Genomic DNA, 24,959 nt, shown 5'->3' with positions numbered 1-24,959 from the left:
CAAAGCTGAATTTTCATCAGCGAGTACTCCAGTCTTTGGTGTCTTATTATGATCCTTCAGAAATCATTCTAATATGCTGATTTATGATCAATGTTGGAAACAGTTGTGCTGCTTAATATTTTTTTTATAACCTGAGATACTTTTTTCAGGATTATTTGATGAATAAAAAGTTAAAAAGAACTGTATTTATTTAGAATAGAAATCTTTTGTAACAATATAACACTACCGTTCAAAAGTTTGGGAACAATAACTATTAATTTTTTTTAAGAAATTAGTACTTTAATTCAACAAGGATGCGTTAAATTGATAAAAGGTGATGGTAACGATTTATATTGATAGAAATGTTTTTATTTTGAATAAATGCTGTTTTTATGAATAAATGCTGTTAACGTTTTACTCATCAATGAATCCTGAAAAAAGTATTCCAAAAAAATATATTAAACAGCACAACTGTTTCCATCATTGATAATAACTGAGTATCAAATCATCATATTAGAATGATTTCTGAAGGATCATAAGACACCAAAGACTGGAGTACTTGCTGATGAAAATTCAGCTTTGCATCACAAAAATAAATTACATTTTAAAATATATTAAAAAAGAGAACCGTTATTTTAAATTGTAATTATATTTCTTTTTTTTTTTTTTTTTTTTTTAACTGCAGGCTTGATGAGCATAAGAGACTTCTTGCAAAAGCATTAAAAATAGTTTCCAAACTTTTGACTGGTACTGTACATTCAATCAGCCATCGCTAAGAAATACCTCCTGAACTTTTTTGACGGCGATCAGCTGTAAAATGGCTTGGTCCTGCTCGGTTTTCGTTGACTGAGTACAAGAATTGAAAGATCCCCTGGGGTTAACGTGTCAGCGTGACACAAGTTTGATGCTGTCGTGTGAGAACAAGCAACAGTCGGCATTTTTCCTCCTCCCGCATGCCTCATCTCTTAATCTCCTCACGTAAATGATTACATTTCGATGGCTTACGTTTCTTCCATACGGCAGAAATCACCACAGGTTCATCAATGCCGTCAAATGTATTAATTTTTTTGTTTGTTTGTTGATCAAAAAGTACAAAGTAGATAAGGAAAACTAGGATGCCGGGTGTATTCAAAGCGCCGCCGTTGCAATGCGTGGAATGGTGCGCTGTGATTGGTTGAGCGGATTTATCGTATTCTGCAGAGACAGAAGACTGGCGTTTGTCGCGGTTTGGAAAGAAAGGGAGAAAATGACAGAATAAACCGGCGGGCGGTGTGTGTGGTGAGCTGTACCTCCGGGAATGGTGCAAAAAATAAGTAAATAAATGTGTCGACGCAAAAAATATGACGTCAACGTAAATTTGACGTCGAAGCGTTGGCGTCATCGACGCACCGCTACAGCACTATATTTGACAAATACAACTTCATCATTAACTTAGTGTTTACTGATTATTCCTAAAAAAATAACAATTTAGTAAACTATATTGAAAATGACTAAAATTATGGCAACGCTGTTGCAAATTGGGAACCAGATATAAAATAAATGTAAAATAAAACAGTTAAAACAGTATTTAGCTTGATCTGATGTTGACAATCAATAAAAAAAGTGTCTCAAACCTACTGGCCACTTGTTGAAAATAAACCCAGAACATCCTGTACCGTTTCATAGTTGAACTGTTTATCTAAATGTGATGAAGTGCTTGAATGTTTCTAACATGAATGTTCTTCAGCATCATGAATGAATGAAGAATAAACACCAACCTCTTTGTTCTTCAGGATCTTCAGTGTGTTTCATTCTGCAGGGTTCTGGATCACTCATGTTCTCACTGTCCTCTTTAATAAACTCAGTCTTTGCAGATTTCAGCTCTTCCTGATGCTCTGATGCTCGTCTTCACTTGTAGCTGATGGGAATTTACAGCATTTATTGGAGAATTGCAGTGGGAGGAGCTTCACTGATGACGAATTTCAGGAGATCTAATAAATGAGGTGAAAACAGGAACTATTGTCATGAAATAAAGAGTGTTTTCAGCAGATCTGTTAATATTGATGAGCCTCTCAACACTCATTCAACAAGCCATTCAGGGTCATCAGCAGATCATCTCACTTTATTCTGAGTGTTTGCTGTTAGAAACACATTATTTGAGTCAGGATACATGACAAAAGCCTGTAAAACTGCTCTACAGATAAATAATTACAGAAGCATAATATGTACATTTGAATCAAAATATAGATTTTATGACAATCACGATCGTGATTGTCATAAAATCTATATTTAGATTCAAATGTACATATTATGCTTCTGTAATTATTTATCGATCGAAGTACTTAAATAATTAAAATATTACATTTTATGTGCAACTGATAATGATCATAAAAAGTATAAAAATAAAGAGCATCACAAAGCAATATTGTTCCAATAGTAAAACGCTATTCGTTTATAATATTAACATTTAAGAGTTGATTTAAATGTCTGACGTTGCTCATTATAGGCTCAACGTAAAGTAACTTATCAGTATAACACTTGAGATCGTTTCCCATCAATTCCCCTCACAAACCTTAACTCTTGACATTCAGTAACAGTTCTCACTCCAAACATCGAGACAATCACACAAACGAACACAACATCGCTCAGGTCTGAATGAACTCAACATATTCTCCTCATGCTCGCTGCTGCTGCACTAAATGTTTATTTCAGAAGGAAGACGCCAGAAAAGACGCACAAGTATCGCTGCGATCGATGAAAACAATACAGAAATGAGCCTGTCGCTTAATCAAACTGTATAAAGTGCGTGTGATGGTTGTGTAAATATGAGAAATACCGTGAACTGCTCTCCTCTCCTCAGAAGACTCGACGCTGAAACTCAATGAGGGACACAGTGTTGCCAACTATTTTCAATGGGAAAGTAGCGAACGCATTCTTCTTCTTTGTTACGTTTTATGGCGGGTGGCACTAGCATTATGGTGCATTACCGCCACCTACTGTGTTGGAGTGTGGGCCAGATTTTCCTACTCTTAATAAAAATAAAAATAAAAGAGGGAAAAAAAATATATAGCCTACATATATATTCCCTGCTTCCTAAACTCTATCAAATAATGGAATAATTGCCCTACCTCAATGTCAAATACATTTTTAGACTTAATTCTTCCTGTCTAAGCTTTTCCCTCATTAATGTTTCTCGCTCTCGAGAGTATTTTTGACAGTGAAGAATTACATGTTCTACTGATTCCTCTATTTGACAGTGTTCACATAATCCTGAAGGGTGCTTATTTATTAAGTGCAATGTTTTATTAAGTCTAGTTTGCCCTACCCTCAGCCTTGTCAATATGTTCTCCTCTTATTGTTTCTTCTAGCTGTCCTTCCCGTGCCCACAACCTTGTATTATATAGAGATGTCACCCTGTATTTCCAGTATCTCAACTGTTCTGCCACTCCTTAATGATGTGTCCTTTGATTATTCCTTTGGCTTCAGATTTACTGAGTGGTACGTACAAGATCTCCTCATGCTTCAAAGCCTGTTTTGCTAATTCATCCACATCCTCATTTCCCTTAATCCCTCTGTGAGCTGGGGTCCACATAAATACTATCAACATATTCATATTTTTAATTTTTAAATCTCATTTACGATATCTTGCCTACTGTGAGATGTAAATGACTGCAGTGACATTAATGCATAACATGAGTTTTTTAATTTGTAATTCTTCTATGTGCTGTAATGCTGTTACAATTGCCAACATCTCGACTGTATATACGGATAAATGATCTGAAGTCCTTTTTTTAACAGAAACATGTAAGGCAGGAATACTGTAAGCAAAACCTGTTTTCCCAGTATTAGGATCCTTGGATCCATCTGTATACTTGAACAAATGATTGATATATTGTTTGTAACCAATATATTAATGTATGTTGTTGTATGTATGGACTTTGCACGTTGTCCAAGACAAATTTCACAGTGATGGGACTAATAAAGTATAAAGTAAACCTATCTTCAACCTACTGCAATATTTCCACAACCTTTTTGTCACTGCATTTTTTCCAGGAAATATAAGTCAACTGACACTGAAGGAAACAACGAAGGTGGTTGTACATTACGTGTATACAGGCAGGAGCCATTTTGGAAAACAGTCTCGACTAGTCGAGTCACGAACGCCGTGCTAAGTGAGCTGGTTGATAGGAATTACGTTTTTTTTATTATTTTTTATAATTATTTTTATTTATTTATTTATTTTCTCTGTTGCGTTCAGTGCTTTCTTCCGAAAACAACGGATCATATGAGATTCCAAGTCACAGTTCATCTCACTTAGCACGGCGTTCGTGGCTCGACTAGTCGAGACTGTTTTCCAAGATGGCTCCTGCCTGTATACGCGTAACGTACTGTCTTTATAAAGTATCTTCTTATTAAACTGTTTGTACACTTACAAAGTTCTCAATGCTTTGGTTTGCATGTAGGCAACCTCATTATGCTACTGTGTTAGTGTGTGGCTATTTTGAGTCTTGTTAGTGGTATTAACTAGCGATTTACTTTTACTTACTCTGTGCCCCATATACTAGCGTTATAAGCTAATCTGTTTTTAGAGATACAACTCTTTACATTCGATTATCATCAAAACGCATCCCAGAGAACGATCGACTCGGTAACCATGTGTTAATTACCCCTAGGTTAATTTTTCACCGGAATTACCCTTTAATATAAAAAGTTAGGTTATTTATTTTCTAATTAGCTCTTACCCAAACCAATATTAAATTTCAGAGTGTGACAAGTGTACAGTTCAGCATTTGGTCCTTAGGGCAGTTAGCTCATTGACAAATGTATAATTATTACATTGTGGAAAAACTGATAAAACTAGTTACAAAAATGATCTTAGACAATTCTTGAGTGGCAAAAGTTATTCCGTTTTTAAATAACAGCTGTATATTGAGATGTGCAGGAAATGACATTTGTTCATTGCAGGTCGGAATTTTTTTTTAAATATTTAAAAAAAAATCTTGTAATCTAAGTTTGTCCTCCTACATACCTTAAAACTAGACAAATTATTTAAACTTATGACACTGTGTTACATGACTTTTGAAGACGTTTTAACCTCACAAGGCTAAAAAAGCCCCTGGTTGAAGAAACGCCCATATAGCCATGCATGGTCAATGCACATATTGCAGTAGGCTATATTGAAAAATATAAGCACTAGTTGTTCACTAAGCACTAATGCTCGCTTGTTGCTGCTGTGAGGCTGTAACCGCTTCCAGTGTGAATACTCTCGAGCTGACGCAGAGCTCAAGCTTGCGGTGTGAAACTGCCGTTAGGAAGTGCTTTCTCTTCCCCTTTAAGCATTCACGCTTAGTCTCACTGTGGAAGCAGACGGGAAGCACAGTGTCTTTCTCTCTCTCATACACGTGCTATTTACTGTCTCTTTGTAACATTATTACAGTGTAAATCGTGTTAAAACGTTGTTGATAAATAACCTACTTCATGAAGTGTAGGCCTATCCGTGTAATTAGCGAACTCTCGTTGAAACTGGCGCTTTTGATCGTGATACGCCTCTCTTCATTCGCGCCAGTGTTGCCAAGTCCGCTTATTAGCCTATAAGCGACATTGGGCTTGTTTTTCTGTAAAGTCGCTTACAAATATTGGTAGTCGCGGGTCGCGTTTTTTTGGGCTTGTTTCTAAAGTGTAGTTGCTTATTTGGGCTTGATCCCAGCTCCATAATAAGTTGTCAAGCAGATATTTTGTATTAGCTTGCGGTGCCATCCGCTGGAAACACTTAATTTAGTTTGTTTACCAGGCTTCAAAGTGCATTAGGCATTAACCTATCATCACTGCTAGATTTTTGTCCCTTACCTCGATTTCGTTTAGCATGTAAACGCATTAACCTGCTTTCTGTCGACTTATTGAAGTGGATATTTTAATGTAACGTGTTCTCACATGGCGATTTAAAATTTTAGTCCATGTATAGCAAATAACTTTCATAAAACATCAGATTTATATTTAAATCAAGTTTATTTTTTTTAATTGCAAGCAAAAATGATCAGTGGTGAAAACTGTGAGTTACTGAATTATGAAGTGTATTCTTTTTACAGAGAAAACATCCATTGAAATTAAAGCAGTACAATGAATGCATCTTGAAAAGAAAGAACTCAGAAGGTGTGATTCAGCTGTGAAACAGATGAAGATTAAAGACTTCTCTGTGTCCTGCAGGCAGGTTACTCAGTCCACAATTGACAGGCTTGTAGTTGAGTTTGTCTGTGAAAGCCTTCAGCCCTTTACCATAGTTGAACTTCCTACATTCAAAAATCTAATCTGTACAATGCAACCTAGCTGTACAGTTATGTCCAGACCAACTGTGAAGCTGAGAATCGAGGAAGCAGCAGCAACCACGCAACTCAGCCCAACCACACACGATGGAATTCAGTGTACAATGCTGCAGAGAGGGTAATGCGGATCCTAAAGGAGCAGGGAGAAGCATCCCTTCGGAATGTATGTGCAGCATTCAAAATGAAAATGTAAGTCTGTTTGCTCAATCTCACTTAGTTCTAATTAGAAAAGGAAATGAATTGTTCACTTAACTGAAAACTGTCACTTACACACCCTCAAGTTGTTTCAAACCTGTATGTTTCAGTCTGTCTTCTGCTGAACATAAAATAAGATATTTTGAAGAATGTCAGTATTCGGTAACCAAAAAGTTGATGGACCCTGACCGCTACCATTTTGTCTATTTAAATGGAGAAAAATCGATCATAACTCCAGTAAACTATGGAGTGCCGCAGGGATCTGTATTAGGCCCTCTGTTATTTTCAATATATATGATGCCACTTGGAAATATTATAAGGAAACATGAAATTAGTTTCCATTGTTATGCTGATGACACTCAAATATATATTTCATCACGGCCGGATGAAAACGCTACATTTTCCAAATTGACAGAGTGTGTTAAAGATATAAAAGATTGGATGACGCGTAATTTTCTTTTATTAAATCCAGACAAGACAGAGGTAATACTTATCGGTTCAAAAAACCGCCCACAAAACCTCGCACAATACAACTTTAACATCATAGGATGTCCTGTTACTTTATCCTCTACAGTAAAAGACCTGGGTGTTATACTCGATTGCAACCTGTCTTTTGAAAATCATATTTCTTATGTTACAAAAACAGCCTTTTTCCACCTTAGAAACATTGCTAAGCTACGTAATATGCTATCAGTTTCTGATGCAGAAAAGTTAGTTCATGCATTCATGACCTCGAGACTGGATTACTGTAATGCTTTATTAGCTGGTTGTCCTGCATCCTCAATAAACAAGCTACAGTTAGTCCAAAATGCCGCCGCTAGAGTTCTTACGAGATCAAGAAAATATGATCATATAACACCGATTTTATCATCACTGCATTGGTTACCTATAAAGTTCCGTATTAATTACAAGGTATTGCTACTGACTTATAAAGCCCTAAACGGCTTAGCTCCAGTCTATTTAACGGATCTTCTATCGCCCTATAATCCATCGCGCTCTTTGAGATCACTAAATTCAAGGCTTTTGGTCATACCTAGGATATCCAGAACCACCAAAGGAGGGAGAGCATTTTCACATTTGGCTCCAAAACTCTGGAATAGTCTTCCTGATACTGTTCGTTGCTCAGACTCGCTCTCCCAGTTTAAAACTAGATTAAAGTCGCATCTCTTCAGCCAGGCATTCATATAATCCTACAGTTCAAACTACAATCCGGCCTCTATCCAATGCCAGAGGAGAACTGGCCCCCGACTGAGCCTGGGTTCTCCCAAGGTTTTTTTTCTCCATTAAGGCACCTGATGGAGTTTTAGGACACCATTAGGTCACTTGATGGAGTTTTTCGGTTCCTTGCCACTGTTGCCTTTGGCTTGCTCAGTTGGGGATATTTTGGGGATATTTAATTTAATTTTATCAATCAATAAATTCCTCTTGAAACAAACTTTGTTGTATTATTTTAATTTAATACTGTGAAGCTGCTTTGATGCAATCTGTATTGTGAAAAGCGCTATACAAATAAACTTGACTTGACTTGACTTGACTTGACTTCATGGTAGGAAAAAAAACATACTGTCAATGGGGTCCAAGAAAGAACTTCATATAGGTTTGAAGCAACTTGAGGGTGTGTTTGTGTTTTGATTTTGACTATTTATTTTTTAAATAGGCTAAATCCTGCTGAGGTTTCTTACCTCTCTGAATACTGCATTGTGATGAAGCCTGTATCCATGGCCTTGAACATCCTTCAGTCCGAAACAAACACTCAGATGGGGTGGCTGCTTCCCACAATCTACCTTCTTGATTCAAAACTCAAAAACATGGAGGCTTCAGTCAAGGTATGTCTTCCCCTTATTCATGCCCTGCAGCAGGGTCTACAAAAGCGCTTTGGGGAGTTTATGGAAGATCCGGAACTCATCAGTGCTGCAATTCTTCTTCCCAAATTCAAAACGTCATGGACAGACAAGGCCCACATCATAAAAGCAGGTAAAATATTTTGTATATGAGTACAGATTACCTGATGAAATTGAAAACATGCAGCTTTTTGTTTTTTAATGTCAGGAGTTATGACTCATGGGTACATTTCGCTTATAATCCCACTTGTAACTGTTCCACTACTGCGTATGGGTTTGTGTGGAGTTAAGCTATCGGTTCAATGTTTATTTACTTGCCTACTCTAGCACAGTCAGACTGTGAAACGATGTTAGAAAAGACAAGGGTAAAGGGTTATAGGTTGTAAATGCAGCAGTGCTCATGTAGCAAGTAAACAGCTTTATTTAATTTCTAAAATATCCATGACAACCCCAGTACTTGGTCCATACCACACTGGTAAACATGCCATAGTTTGTTTATCAGCATTATCCACAATTATCATTCATTTCTGTATTATGTGTATATGATAGGTATGGATTACATCCTGCGTCAGCTTGATGCCATGAAGGACACCCAGGAAAACGAATCGCAACATGTTGTCTTTGACGAGGATGACTTCTTTTCTTCCATTAAGACTGCTCCATCCACAAGAGCATCTGAATTGGATGGATACTTGGCTTGTGCTTCAGAAGAGATGGAACTGCTTCACTCATTTCCTTTGGTGAAAAAGCTAAGCCTTAAACTGAACACACCCTTGCCTGCCTCTGCAGCATGTGAGCGCCTTTTTAGTCATGCTGGGCAGCTGTTTACACCTAAACGAGCAAGGCTGGACAGTACAAACTTTGAGAATCAGCTCATTGTAAAACTGAACAACAAATTCAAAAAGTAAGCTTGTTGTTGACCCCTACATTAAAATCGCTGTAAGTCTGTGTTCATGTTGAGAGACTTTGTCAGTTATTGCATGTTATATTCACTTCATTAATCTAATTTGTGCTACCGGCTCATCTTTTTATGTAAAATTGTTAATGTACAGTACAACGCTTTGCAACCTTTTTCAATTAACCTGCAAGAAAACCTCTAAAGAATGGTTGTCATAAATGTTACCAGATTATTGGTTACTTTCTCAAATATTACATGGCTGTATTTTTAGTGATAGCAGTAAAAAATAAAACTGTTGGAGAAATATTGAAATACTGTTTCTTTTTTTTTTCTTTTTTTTTTGTGAATCTGGGATAAAAGAGTAAGATACATTTTCAATTTGCAGGGTATAAGGTGGACTAACATTCATAGCATAATACTCATCTAATCGATACGGTACGCAGCACATCGCCTGAAACAACGATCATTGTGTCAGGACCGCTTCCCACGTACCGACTAGGGCATGAAAAGTACAGCAGATTATTTGCGCTAAATGAATGGTTAATGTCATGGTGCAATGAGCAGAAACTGCTCTTTGTAAATAATTGGAATCTGTTTTGGGAGCGTCCTAGGCTTTTCCGTGCTGATGGCTTACACCCAAGCAGATTCGGAGCGGATCTTCTGTCAGATAACATCTCCAAAATGTTAAATACCCTTTGACTAGTAACCAAAAGTTCAAATCATAGTCTCTGCTGCACCAATTCAACTGATATAAATACTAGTGTAGAATATTGCATAGAAACCGTGTCTATTCCTCGTTTAGTGAGATCAAATAATAAATCCACTGCAGGATCTAGGAAAAATCTAATTGTTATTAAAACAGAAAATGTTGCTATTAGTAAACAAAAACTATTTCTAAAGCTAGGTCTTCTAAACATTAGATCACTCACACCTAAGGCAGTTATTGTAAATGAAATAGTCACAGATAATAGCTTCGATATACTTTGCCTTACTGAAACCTGGCTTAAACCAAATGATTATTTCGGTATTAATGAGTCTACTCCTCCTGGATACTGTTATAAGCATGAGCCCCGTCTGATTGGTCGTGGCGGAGGTGTTGCAACCATTTATAAAGATATTCTAAATGTTACCCAGAAAACGGGTTATAAGTTTATTTCATTTGAAGTACTTGTACTAAATGTTACGCTCTTAGATGTTAGAAAAACATCCCTATTATCTCTAGCCTTGGCTACCGTATATAGACCGCCAGGGCCTTACGCTGATTTCCTAAAAGAGTTTGCAGATTTTCTCTCAGACCTATTAGTCAATGTCGATAAAGCACTAATTGTTGGAGATTTTAACATACACGTAGATAATCCAAATGATGCGTTAGGAGCTGCGTTTACAGATTTATTAAATTCATTTGGGGTCAAGCAAAACGTCACCGGACCAACACATCGTCTTAATCATACACTCGATTTAATTATATCACATGGAACCGATCCAACCGATATAGATATCATTCCACAAAGTGATGAAGTCACTGATCACTACATGGTAACTTGCATATTACGTACTGCTGTAATATGTCATGCGGCGTCGCGTTATCAACCAGGCAGAACAATCCTCCCATCCACCATAGATAATTTCTCAAATTGCTTATCTAATCTGTCTCAGCTGCTGCCTGAACCCAAACAAACAGATGAACTAGAAGAACTAACTAGCACTATGAGCACCATTCTCTCTAGAACATTGGATGTGGTTGCACCTATTAAATTAAAAAAGGTCAGAGAGAAAAATAAAGCACCATGGTATAACAATACTACGCATGTTTTAAAGAGAGAAACGCGTATTTTAGAGCGTAAATGGAAACAAACTAATTTAGAGGTCTTTAGAATCGCGTGGAAAGACAGTATGTCACGTTATAAAAAGGCCCTAAAAGCGGCCAGGGCTGAGCACCTCCGCAAACTAATAGAAAACAACCAAAACAATCCAAGGTTTTTATTTAACACCGTGGCTAGACTAACAAATAAACAGACGTCACCCGAACAAAATATCCCGTTACAGTTCAGTAGTAATGATTTCATGAACTTCTTCACTGAGAAAATAGAAAGCATCAGAACCACAATTGTAAACGTTCAATCTTCAATCGCGCCTTATAATTCAGCTTCAATTATCACCCCGCAAGAACAATTACAGTGCTTTACAACTATAGAACAAAAAGAGTTAAATAAACTTATCACTTCATCTAAAACAACAACATGTTTATTAGATCCTATACCAACTAAACTACTGAAAGAAGTGTTACCTGTAGTGGAAGATCCTCTCCTCAGTATTATTAACTCGTCTTTATCTTTAGGTCATGTTCCAAGAACATTTAAACTGGCAGTTATAAAACCTCTCATTAAGAAACCACAATTAGATCATAATAATCTAGCAAATTATAGACCCATTTCAAATCTTCCATTTATGTCTAAAATATTAGAAAAAGTGGTGTCCGCTCAACTGGGCTCTTTCTTGCAACAAAATGAGATCTATGAAAAGTTTCAGTCTGGATTCAGACCGCATCATAGCACTGAAACTGCGCTCGTTAAAATCACAAATGATTTACTTTTAGCTTCTGACCAAGGCTGTATCTCAATACTAGTTTTACTTGATCTTAGTGCTGCGTTCGATACTATAGATCATACATTACTCTTAGATCGACTACAAAATTATACTGGTGTTCAAGGACAAGCACTAAGCTGGTTCAAATCATACCTATCTGACCGCTACCATTTTGTCTATTTAAATGGAGAAAAATCGATCATAACTCCAGTAAACTATGGAGTGCCGCAGGGATCTGTATTAGGCCCTCTGTTATTTTCAATATATATGATGCCACTTGGAAATATTATAAGGAAACATGGAATTAGTTTCCATTGTTATGCTGATGACACTCAAATATATATTTCATCACGGCCGGATGAAAACGCAAAATTTTCCAAATTGACAGAGTGTGTTAAAGATATAAAAGATTGGATGACCCGTAATTTTCTTTTATTAAATCCAGACAAGACAGAGGTAATACTTATCGGTTCAAAAAACCGCCCACAAAACCTCGCACAATACAACTTTAACATCATAGGATGTCCTGTTACTTTATCCTCTACAGTAAAAGACCTGGGTGTTATACTCGATTGCAACCTGTCTTTTGAAAATCATATTTCATATGTTACAAAAACAGCATTTTTCCACCTTAGAAACATTGCTAAGCTACGTAATATGCTATCAGTTTCTGATGCAGAAAAGTTAGTTCATGCATTCATGACCTCGAGACTGGATTACTGTAATGCTTTACTAGCTGGTTGTCCTGCATCCTCAATAAACAAGCTACAGTTAGTCCAAAATGCCGCCGCTAGAGTTCTTACTAGATCAAGAAAATATGATCATATAACACCGATTTTATCATCACTGCATTGGTTACCTATAAAGTTCCGTATTAATTACAAGGTATTGCTACTGACCTATAAAGCCCTAAACGGCTTAGCTCCAGTCTATTTAACGGATCTTTTATCACCCTATAATCCAGTGTTGTGCCTGAACGCGTTCATTGAACGATAGTTCATGAACTCGTTCATATTTTGGTCGAACGTGAACTGAACGTACTCTATTACTGCCTGATGAACGTTACTGTGAACTCGTTCATTCTGGTGTCTGTGAACGGCACGCTCTCTCAGTTTAACTTCGTTCAAAAGGGTGCAAGATTTCTATAGAAATGTATTTGTCCCGTTCGGAACCTCCGTTGTCCCGTTTATTGACGCTGATCTAACCACTGATGTATGACTGAATCTGATACAACAGCAACACTGCACTTGATCACGACACCAGTCATCATCCAATCACAGTCCACACTCACGCGCATCAGACCATACGAATAACAAACTCTAAATTGAGAATTAATTATTATTTTGGGACAAATCATTGTGAGCCCTTTGATTTGCGCACAGAATCCTCCGCTGTCTGGTCGCTTCTATCCGGACTCGCGCTAACGGCAAATCCCTTTCACTGTCCGACTGGGTTTTGATTTCGGCAAATCAGTTTTAACGAATTCAAACAACGTGATTATTGTGAGTCCAACATACATCCAGCCACGCAAGAAAGCATGAAATCGTCCTGAGGGAATTATATACTGATGTGATTTGCTGCCCAAGAAACATTTCTGATTATTATTAATGTAAAAAAAAAAAAAAAAAAATCAGGATTCTTTGATGAATAAAAGGTTCAAAGTAAATTTATCCGAAATAAAAAAAAAACGTAACATTATAAATGTACTTGCTGAATAAAAGTAGGCTATTCATTTCTTTAATTTCTTTAAAAGTGTATAATTACAAAAGCTTTCTATTTCAGATAAATGCTATTATTTTGAACTATGGTTTGTGTGTAATATGACTTTAATCAAAACAATGTGTTGTCTGAAAACCTTTTAAACACATACGAACCTGAAATGACCCTAGCCTATAGCCTACAAATATTTTGAGTGTCCCTCATTTTCCTGTAAAGAACCATGCACGATTGTTTAGTTGGCAACCCTACCCTCAATGCTATGTAAACCCTGGTTGGATAAGGATTTTAAAATTGGATATGAAGATGAAATCTGACGCATAGTTTCAGTGTTAAAACTGATAACATAATTGCTGTCTGTGGTTTTATATGGGCTGTGGCAATCATTTTGAAAAATAACAGCTCGCAGCAACATATGGAAAAAAAGAACTGAACTAGTTCATTTTTTGGAACTGTGAACTTTAGTTCAAAATTTTGAAGTTTGAACTATGAACTGAACTAGTTCATTTTAAAATTTGTGAACTGAACTTTGAACTAGTTCGTGTAGAAAGTGAACTTTCCCAACACTGCTATAATCCATCGCGCTCTTTAAGATCACTAAATTCAAGGCTTTTGGTCATACCTAGGATATCCAGAACCACCAAAGGAGGGAGAGCATTCTCACATTTGGCTCCAAAACTCTGGAATAGTCTTCCTGATACTGTTCGTTGCTCAGACTCGCTCTCCCAGTTTAAAACTAGATTAAAGTCGCATCTCTTCAGCCAGGCATTCATATAATCCTACAGTTCAAACTACAATCCGGCCTCTAGCTCATAAATGCCAGAGGAGAACTGGCCCCCGACTGAGCCTGGGTTCTCCCAAGGTTTTTTTTTTCTCCATTAGGTCACCTGATGGAGTTTTAGGACACCATTAGGTCACTTGATGAAGTTTTTCGGTTCCTTGCCACTGTTGCCTTTGGCTTGCTCAGTTGGGGATATTTTGGGGATATTTAATTTAATTTTATCAATCAATAAATTCCTCTTGAAACAAACTTTGTTGTATTATTTTAATTTAATACTGTGAAGCTGCTTTGATACAATCTGTATTGTGAAAAGCGCTATACAAATAAACTTGACTTGACTTGACTTGACTACTCACTACTCTTGAGTACTTTTAAAAGGGCTACTTTTTACTCCTACTTTGAGTAGTATTTAGGACTTTTTAGTATTTTTACTCTACTATCACTAAATTTTTTGACAAGTAACAGTACTTTTACTTGAGTATGCTTTTTCAGTACTCTTTCCACCACTGATATTGAGTGGTTCACACCCATAATTAGCCTTTCATTCAGGTGCGTTACAGAGCCACAGGAAAGAATGCAAGGACAATATATATATAATTGGTTCACAGTTGGAAACACAGTTGTTGTTGTTTTTTTTCACAAATTGTGCTTGCAAATTGTATAATATCCAAGGTAAACATTTCTAGTAATTGTGCAGTTAATTCTCATACTGTATTTTCAGTACTTCAGTTATAAAGTACATCAAGAATGTAGATGGTTTCACACATACGTGGCTGATAGAATTTCAACCATCCGAGAGGCATTAGAACCCTGGCAATGGAGGCATGTCTGCTCCAAGGACAATCCGGCTGATGGCGCATCGAGGAGATTCACGGTTGCAGACTTTTTACAGACCAGTAGGTGGCGGGAAGGTAGTTCAATATACAGGCTGGACCCTGTCCTGGTTGATGGACTATTGAGGGTTGGAGGGAGGCTGAGTAGGGGAGCGATGCCTGAGGAAGTCAAACATCCCATTATCCTCTCCAAAAAGCAGCATGTTGCAACGCTCATCCTCAGATATGTTCATCAGAGTCTGGGCCATGCTGGACGTGCTCACACGTTGTCATCAGCAACGAAGAAATTCTGGATAACCAAGGCGAATGCGACCGTCCGAAAAATTATTACTGAGTGTAGCTTCTGTAGGCGCTACAATGGACGTCTTCTGGAACAAAAAGTGGCTGATCTTCCAGAGATGAGTATTCAGATCTACCCCCTTTAACCAACACGGGAGTGGACTTTTTTGGTCCCTTGGAAGTGAGGAAAGGAAGAGGAATTTGTAAACGGTATGGAGCTATACTTACCTGTTTAGCCAGCAGAGCCGTCCATCTTGAAGTTGCAGAACTTTATTTTGGAGACGGATGCCTGTATCAATGCTCTGCGGAGCTTTATAAGCAGAAGAGGGCAAGTGACTCACCTGGTGTCTGACAACGGTACCAACTTTGTTGGGGCAAACAGAGAACTGAAGGAAGCTCTTGCTGCACTTAACCATCAGCAGATTGAAGGAGTCCTCTCACAAGTTGGAATTCGCTGGAGTTTTAAATCACCAGCCGGTTCCCATCATGGCGGTGTGTGGGAGAGGATGATCTGCATCATAAAAAGAGTCCTTAGTTTTGTCCTACGTCAGCAGACGCTTGATAATGATGGTTAACATACAATGCTCTGTGAAGCAGAAGCCATCTTGAATGACCGACCACTTACCAAGCTGTCAGACGATCCAAATGATTTGGAATCACTTACACCTAACAATTCAATTCAATTCAAATTTATTTGTAAAGCGCTTTTCACAATACACATTGTTTTAAAGCAGCTTTACAGAAAGTGCATTTCAGAAATATACATAGAAAAATAAAATTAGTTAATCATGTATTAATTAGCCATCTACTTTTGCTTAACCCTCTCGGGACGGATTGGGCGGTACCACCCAAAATGGCATCCTTTTACAAATGTTTAATGATAGTAGTATATTAAATGATAGAGAGATGCGGTCTTTTTTGCCGTCTTCCTCAGATTCCGCTGAAAACAATGGTATATGGTATACACACTTCCTTGTTGTGTAATACCACTGCGTATAAGGCCAATGAAATCGATGTTGTTAGGAATATTCCACACGCAAAGACCAATGGAAAAATTGCCGCTGGGAGGAATATTTTTCTTACCCAATCAGAAGAAGGTTACCATGACTTATTCTAGCTAATCAGAGGACTCTGTAGCCTTGCAAGGGGTGGTACTATAGTAAGTGATATGATTCAAACAGCCGCGTCGAGTGGAGAAGGAGACAGAGAGCAAACGGAGCAGCGTATTACACACAGAGATTTATATGAGAGAGAGACAGAATGATTATAATATTTATATATATTAGCAATATTTTATATTTATAACATATTAGCAATTATAGCATTATTATTTTATTGTTTTAGCACTTGTATGATGGCAAGCAGTAAAAGATTTACCTCAGAACAAGATCTGGAACAATTACTGGAAAGTGACGAGGAGAAATCCGAAGCTGACAGCTTTTTGAAAAAACGCTGTATATAAAGTTCATTATTTCATTGTTCTTTACACTTTTGATTGAACAATTACAAATATCTGTCTAGCAAAGGGTTTGAAAAATATATTTTCGTTTTTGAAATTCTCTAGTTTATTGTACATTTTTTACTCATACTTCCTTTATAAACACATTACATGCATTCTTATGTTAGCTTAAGGTCTTCTGAATCCATAGATACCAAACACATGGTGTTCCATCTCCATTACATATGATTTATAAGCCCAAATGTAAAAATAGAGAAAATGGACCAAAAAGGGCTTAGTCCCCAGAGGGTTAAAGGGAAGCCAGCCCTACTACCTAGATTGTTCCAGCCTCATGACCTCTATGTGAGAAGAAGGTGGAGACAGGTGCAATACCTCTCAGACTTGTTTTGGAAGAGATGGGTGAGGGAGTACCTGCCTCTACTTCAAGAGAGGCAAAAGTGGAATGACAAGAAGAGGAGTTTGAAGGCTGGAGATATTGTGGTCATCAAGGATGCTCCGGCTTCTTGTGGTTCTTGGCCACTTGCAAGAGTACTTGAAGTTTTTCCTGGTAAGCAGGGCCAAGTACGTTCTGTGAAGATGCAGACAAAATCTAATGTCATTGAAAGACCTGTTACCAAACTTTGTTTAGTGCATAAGGTACAACTGTGAAGATATCATCTTGATTATCTCATGGTATTTTGCAACATTTTGGTTGGGCTGTGTTGGAATAAATGTACCACTTTGGATTTCAACGTCAACATCTGTCTACATGCGTTTGTTTAGCACAGGGCAATCAAGTGAGCGTAGCACTCGTAACATCCAGCGTGTCAGCCAGGGCTTCCCTGGGCTCTGCGATGGATTATCACAATTAATACCAATTATCCTACATCCTCCCTGGGATATATATATGGATACTCTTGCGGTAACTAAAGAGCCTATCCTTTAGTCGTGTCCTCAAGAGTTAGGTGGTCTATACAAATTCCTTTCTTTTATAACAATAATAGACCTTCCCTTTGCATTTTAAGTCTACCTTTTGTGGTACTCTTAAACCTTGTTCGCAATAAAACAACATTTTTATATGCTGCCTCTTTAGCTAGGCTAAATGATCAATCAAATCTCATAATGATTATTCTTTTATTAAAAGAATGCTCACCCTCTGGTGTCATTTTCTCTAGAAAGGATCTTCCCTGATCCAGGTTGAAGAATATGACTCGAACTCAAAAATCCAAGGTCCAGTCAGATTATTACAATATATGTTTTAACAAAATGTATTAAAAAGAATCAAATAAAAAGAATACTTGTTACAGATTTATAAATGAGTACTAACTAACAGATAGATAATAGCTAGGTTTAAAGCGTCTTGCATCTGATAAATGCTGGCATATCAGCCATTGGTTGCAAGGAAGAGCGATGAGTCCTCATCAGACTTCTTATATAGCCTTGAATTCTTGCTGAATTCAGGTCCTGCCTTGTTACATTGTAATTAGAAGCAGCATGGCTGACAATCATATCAAAAAGAGGAACGGATACGAGAGACACATAAGGGTATGAAAGGCACATTAAGAAGCAGAAGAGCATTAGGATATGAGAGACTCATTAGGTTATGAAAGGCACATTAGGTTATAACAGACACAAAGCCTTTACTCAAGAGATACACAGCCCCTATTCAGCAGAGGAACTTGCAGGGGCATAGCAGCCTTTATAAAAGTGGGGGGGGACAAAAGCTGTATGGTGATGATACCCCCTAGGTGGACCTCTGTCCTTCTAGGGGGGTCCGGGGGCATGCTCCCCCGAAGATTTTTTTTTTGCATTTTAAGGTTAAATGCATCAATCTGCTGCACTTTGAGAGCTCAAAATTAAGAGCTTTAACCGGATTCAACCCATGAACTATGCATATTGAACAAAGAAAAAGCATTGACTTGTACCTAAAGAGGGCTCAAACATCTTTTTAGTTATGATAGCCTATAGACTATCAGTCTACATTACATTATCACTGGTGTTTTAGAATGCCAAACAGTTATTAGGAATAATTATACAAATCATTATTATATTATTATATGACGTAAAATCATAGCCTATAAATGTCTATACTTTATAAATGAAAATGAATATTTCAAAAGTATATTTTATATTACACTATAGTATAGGGAAATTACAATACTTTTGTCCTAATTTCTTCACTTGGAAGAAATAAACCCTTGAGTGGTTTTTAACGCCAGATCACCAGCTGATCGGTGAGCAAAGTGCGCACTTTTCTTTATATCACGCAGCACAAACAGACTGGCTAATTAGTTAAAGTCTTGTTCTGTTTTAGAAAGGAACAAACAACAAAGCCATATCACGGTTTCAATTTTAGTTTGTTGGCAAAATATAACGCTAGAGACCTTTATGTTAGGCTATAAATTTGACATCTCATATGTGTTGGGAAAATGGAGAAGAGCGAGTTCGGCAAAAGGCGGATTCGAACTCGGGTCGAACGCGTCAAAAGCTGCTTTCAAGCACCTCACGATCTCATTGTCATCATCAGACAGCCAAAAAACTGATCATGATGCTTTTTTTGTGTGCAAATAAATTATTGTTAACATAATGTGTTTGTGTGTTTGTAAAAAGGATGTAATCGTCCTCTGCTTTTTTTCTGGGGTGCATTTTACTCCAGACGGCCAAACAGCAAAGGGACTAAACTAAACGAACGAAAATTCGCAAGAGCAACAAGAGATTTGAAGCTCATGCAGACACACCCAAGAGATGATTCGCGCTGTGATTGGCTGAATGTTAGTTCACTCAAGTCTAAGTAACAAATCAGAGAACACGGGCGGAAATATTGACGCTGGGTCAAAATAAATGCGGGGGACAGAATCCCGTGTTTCTAAAAGTGCGGGGGACGTGTCCCCCCCGTCCCCCCCGGTTGCTACGCCCCTGGGAACTTGTAATGTTCTTTATTGCCCCAGACAGTTCTCTGACAACAGCTGCAATATCCTGGGATGTCTGTGTCTTATTATGACGTTTACCGCGCTGGCGCCGAGAAAAAGGAACTGAAAAGGCGAGAGAAGTGCCATCCTTATATGGGCTTCCCTTCACAGCTCAGGCACCTCAGTAGTTTGGTGTTAGACCGAACTCCTTAAACAGGACAATAACAATAAGCTGTTGCTAAAATGATAATTAGTTTAATTGAGTTTAATTAAGTGAAAACGAACAGAGACAGATCTCAAACAATGAACAAGTTAAAATTAATTTCAGATTCATGTCTCTGTTGAAAGTGTTACGGCCTCTTCTTCAGCTCCCTGAACATAGAAGCTTTTTCCGGTGTATTTTTCCGGTGCTCTTCTAAAGAATGAGAAGGTAGAACTCTCATGTGAACCTTCAGCCTTTTCCATCTGAAGCGTTTTTAACACTGAGGGCAGGAAACAAATTTTTTGGCTTCTGTTATTCCTTTCTTGTTCACGTCCTTGTTCATTCTGCAGATTCTGGATCACTGGCGTTCTCTCTGTCCTCTCCTTCCAGATGCTTTCTGGTAGTTCTGCTAAAAAACAAACAAGTTTCATTTCTAACAGACAAGATGCAAGAAGAATAATTAATATTTCAGACTCTGAACTAGGCTAACCACGTTTAAAAAATAGTGACATTGATCATGTGACTTAAAGGGCACCTGTTATGCAAAATTCACTTTTACATGGTGTTTGACGGACACTGCAGTTTTAGCGTAGACCCGCCCTGAGTGAGCTAAACAGGACACCCCCCGCGAAAGAAAATTCATAATCAAATTACTAAGCAACTATTGAATGGAACAACACAATAGGTATAATTTTAATGCATCTAATCACTTTGATCAACTCCTAACGAGTGCTGGAGGTAGAGGTATTTAAACTAGAGGTATATAAACTAGAGGTATTTCGCATTTCATGGAAGGAGAGCTCGATTGCTTACAGAGAGGCTTTAAAAGCTGCTAGATCTGCTTATTTTTCAACCCTATTAGAAGAAAATAAACATAATCCTAGGTATTTATTTGAAACGGTGGCTAAACTAACGAAAAATAAAGCTTCAAGCACCGAAGTTTCCAAGCAACACAGCAGTAATGATTTTATGAACTTCTTCACTTATAAGATTGATAATATCAGGGACAAAATTATAACTATGCAACCGTCTACTACAGTATCGCATAAGGCAGTGCATTGTAGTCTCCCTGAGGAAAAATTTGATTCATTCGTTGCTATAGGAGAGGAAGAATTTACTAAACTCGTTAAATCATCTAAATCGACAACATGTATGTTAGACCCTATACCGACTAAGCTACTGAAAGAGATGCTTCCAGAGGTCATAGATCCTCTTCTTAATATCATTAATTCGTCTTTGTCTCTAGGATACGTACCAAAAAACTTTAAGCTGGCTATGATTAAACCGCTTGTTAAAAAAACGCAACTTGATCCTACAGAATTAGTCAATTACAGGCCGATCTCGAATCTACCTTTTCTGTCAAAGATATTAGAAAAGGCAGTATCCTCACAACTGTGTTCCTTTCTTGAAAGAAATGATATCTGCGAGAATTTCCAGTCCGGATTCAGACCGTACCATAGTACCGAGACAGCTCTCGTTAGAGTCACAAATGATTTGCTCTTATCATCCGATCGTGGTTGTATCTCGCTATTAGTGTTACTCGATCTTAGTGCTGCATTTGACACCATTGACCACAACGTTCTTTTAAATAGATTAGAACATTATGTTGGCATTACGGGAAATGCACTAGCATGGTTTAAATCATACTTATCTGACCGTTATCAGTTTGTAGCAGTAAATGATGAGATGTCTCATCGATCACAAGTTCAGTATGGCGTACCACAAGGCTCAGTACTAGGACCGCTGCTGTTCACTCTGTACATGCTACCATTAGGAGATATCATTAGGAAACATGGAATTAGCTTTCACTGTTATGCTGACGATACTCAGCTGTATATTTCTTCAAAACCTAACGAAACTTATCAATTCACAAAATTAACGGAATGCATAGCGGATATAAAAAATTGGATGACTCGTAATTTCCTACTTCTTAACTCTGAAAAAACAGAGTTTCTAATTATTGGACAAAAAACTTCCTCACGTAATAACCTAGAATACTGTCTAACACTCGATGGCTGCTCTGTTAAGTCTTCGTCGTCGGTTAGGAACCTGGGTGTGCTCTTTGATACCAATCTTTCATTTGAAAGTCACGTGTCTAGTATCTGTAAAACTGCATTTTTCCATCTTAAAAATATATCTAAATTACGCCATATGCTCTCATTGACAAATGCGGAACAATTAGTTAATGCGTTCATGACCTCAAGGCTAGATTATTGTAATGCTCTACTGGGTGGTTGCCCTGCACGCTTAATAAACAAACTACAGCTGGTTCAAAACGCAGCAGCTCGAGTTCTGACCAGAACCAGGAAGTATGACCATATTAGCCCAGTTATGTCAAAACTGCATTGGCTCCCTATTAAACATCGCATCAATTTTAAAATATTGCTGATTACTTACAAAGCACTAAATGGTTTAGCTCCGCAGTACTTGAGCGAGCTCTTAACGCATTATAGTCCGTCACGTCTATTGCGATCTCAAAATTCCGGCCAGTTACTAATACCTAGAATATCAAAATTGACTGCTGGCGGTAGATCCTTTTCCTATTTAGCACCAAAACTCTGGAACAGTCTTCCTACCATTGTCCGGGAAGCAGACACACTCTGTCAGTTCAAAGCTAGACTAAAAACACATCTCTTTGACCTAGCATTCACATAATACATTATAGACTTCTATAATTTAATGTTAGGCTGCATAGATTAGGTCAGCCGGAACCGGGAACACTTCCCATAACTCCTGATGTACTCGTTACATCATGAGAAGAATGGCATCTACGCTAATTTTAGTGTCTGTGTTTATCCCGAGGTTTTCCTGCAGCCTGCCGGATCCAGGCCGTATCCAGATCTGACGAAGGACCTTCGCCTGGACCGATGACAACGCAGTGCTGAAGTGCCAACTAGTCTCTCCCTATGGAGGATCCCTCTACCACTATACAGATAAGGCGTTGTCGGGAAAATTTGTTTCGCGTTCCTACCCCAAAGCAACAAAATAAAATAAAATTCTTTATCAAAATTTATAAGGAAAGACAAGTACTTTGTTTGGCTTGGCTTGTAGGGAATTCCAAACCTGCGTATTTTCAAATGCACATAACTATAGAACCCATTCTAAATGCACATGTGAACGTCATCAGCGTTTCTCACAGGTTCGCGTTTAAAGTCTGTGTAGAGGGAATGGTGTCATCTTAGCGGCCCCTAATTTAATAACAAATGATCGTTGCGACGGAAGCAAATCAATCAAAACTAACTTTAGATGGAAAATAACTTAACTCTGCTATAAAGCCAAAACAATCTCTGTTACCTTAAATTATACGCTTATCTCTGTGAACCTGCTTTGAAACAATCTACGTTGTATAAATGAAGATGACTTGACTTGACTTGACTGAGTTATTCCTCTAAAAATGAGTGTACCCCCGTAGGCGCCACCTAGCTGCAAAATTAATAATCATAATACTTTTCAAAAATATTACCTGGATCAACTTAAAATAGGTGTCATTTGAAAGCTTAGAGTCTGAAATTTACAATGAATGTAGCCAATTTGATAAACTCCTATGTAGTGCTGAGTTATTTGCTGATAAATAGAAAAAAAAATGTTTTCATAATTTATAAACTACTTGTTTGTACTACATACTGCAATATGTCAAAAATATCATACAGCTCAGATAGTCCTGTGTCATATGTCATTTGAAAGGTCTCAATGAGTAGGATACAAGCATAATTGTTTCAGGCTTTTTACTAAACTTGAGCTAGGTTTTTCTAAAAGAAGCCCTTCAAGAGACCCATGTGTAAACCATGTATGGATGATGAAATTTTAGACACATTTCTGCTCGTAACTTCATGAAACATGCTCCGATTGTGGAAAATGACACATCATTATTTACAGCAGATGCTTACCATTAAAAGCCCAAACTCAACATAATCCATAATCCATCACTCAGAACTATATTATATTCCTCATGGAGTTCTAATACACAAAAAAATCCACAAACGCACGTAGCCAAGCAAGGTAGCTTCGACTGGACATTTTTACTCGTATCTTCATGAAACATACATCGATCATGAAAAATGACACGTCGTTTTTTACAGCAGGAGCTCACGATTAAAAAGAGCCCAAATATCTTCTATCAATCAGATCTAAAGATATTTCCTCATGGCGTTCTAACACAAAAAATACCTCGGAGGCGCCTATCCTAGTATAAACTCATGAAGCACTCGCGTTTGGTTTTCACGAAGCATGCACAGATCGCAGAAAAATGCACATCATTATTTTCAGCAGACTCTCACTATTAAAAAGAGCTCAAACTCAGCAAAATCCATCACTCAGATCTAAAGATATTCCTCGTGGAGTTGTAACACACAAACCCCCACTGGCGCGCATAGAGCACTTATTATAGATGGAGCACTTATGTTGCGTTTTAACTCATAACTCAATGAAGCATGCATCAATTGTGGAAAATGGCACATTATTATTTACAACAGATTGTAAAGATTAAAAAGAGCCCAAACTCACCATAATCCATCACTCAGATCTAAAGATATTCCTCATGGCGTTGTAACACAAAAAATACCACAGACCACAGCTATGAGGTAGCAACAGCAGTGATGCTATGTTGTTTTGATGTGACGTTTCAGCTCATAACTCAATGAAGCATGCATGGATTGTGAAAAATCTAACATCTTTATTGACAGCAGATTTTCACGATTACAAAGAGCCCGAACATAATCCATTGCTTTGATCACAAGATATTCCTCACGAAGTGATGCATACTTGGCTAAAAAACAAGTCACTCATCCTTCCGGGGTGCAAAGTGTTTTCTAATTTTCCCGGAACCGCCCGTGCTCGTTTTAAAAAGTGGAATAACACAAAATATGTATCATCTTAAAGTAACACTAAGTAACTTTTCAACCTTCATAATATATTTCCAAAACCCTTGTGATGGTACATCGACTTAAAATAGGTTGAATGACACGTCTGCCATAGCCTGACGGGGTTTGTATAGTTTTTAATCA

The 24,959-nt window shown here is 37.7% G+C and overlaps 3 protein-coding genes across 3 annotated transcripts in view; 2 read left to right on the top strand and 1 right to left on the bottom strand.

The window, feature by feature from the left end:
• Positions 1–2,902, bottom strand: part of LOC309494303 (uncharacterized protein) — a 99,500-nt gene extending 96,598 nt beyond the window's left edge. The window contains exons 1-2 of the mRNA XM_082163573.1: positions 2,795–2,902; positions 1,737–1,949 (exon numbers count right to left, since the gene is read on the bottom strand). Of these exons, the coding sequence (XP_082019699.1) occupies positions 1,737–1,794 (58 nt within the window). The 5' untranslated portion in view covers positions 1,795–1,949; positions 2,795–2,902. The remainder of the gene's footprint in view (positions 1–1,736; positions 1,950–2,794) is intronic.
• The window catches only part of LOC309494322 (uncharacterized protein), a 243,868-nt gene that overhangs the window by 145,125 nt on the left and 73,784 nt on the right, over positions 1–24,959 (top strand). The window lies entirely within an intron of this gene.
• Positions 1–24,959, top strand: part of LOC309494460 (uncharacterized protein) — a 310,444-nt gene that overhangs the window by 283,632 nt on the left and 1,853 nt on the right. The window lies entirely within an intron of this gene.

This window comes from Leuciscus leuciscus (assembly GCF_965113295.1).
Source record: "Leuciscus leuciscus genome assembly, chromosome: 1".
NCBI lineage: Eukaryota > Metazoa > Chordata > Actinopteri > Cypriniformes > Leuciscidae > Leuciscus > Leuciscus leuciscus.
This window is presented reverse-complemented; position numbering and strand designations above follow the sequence as displayed.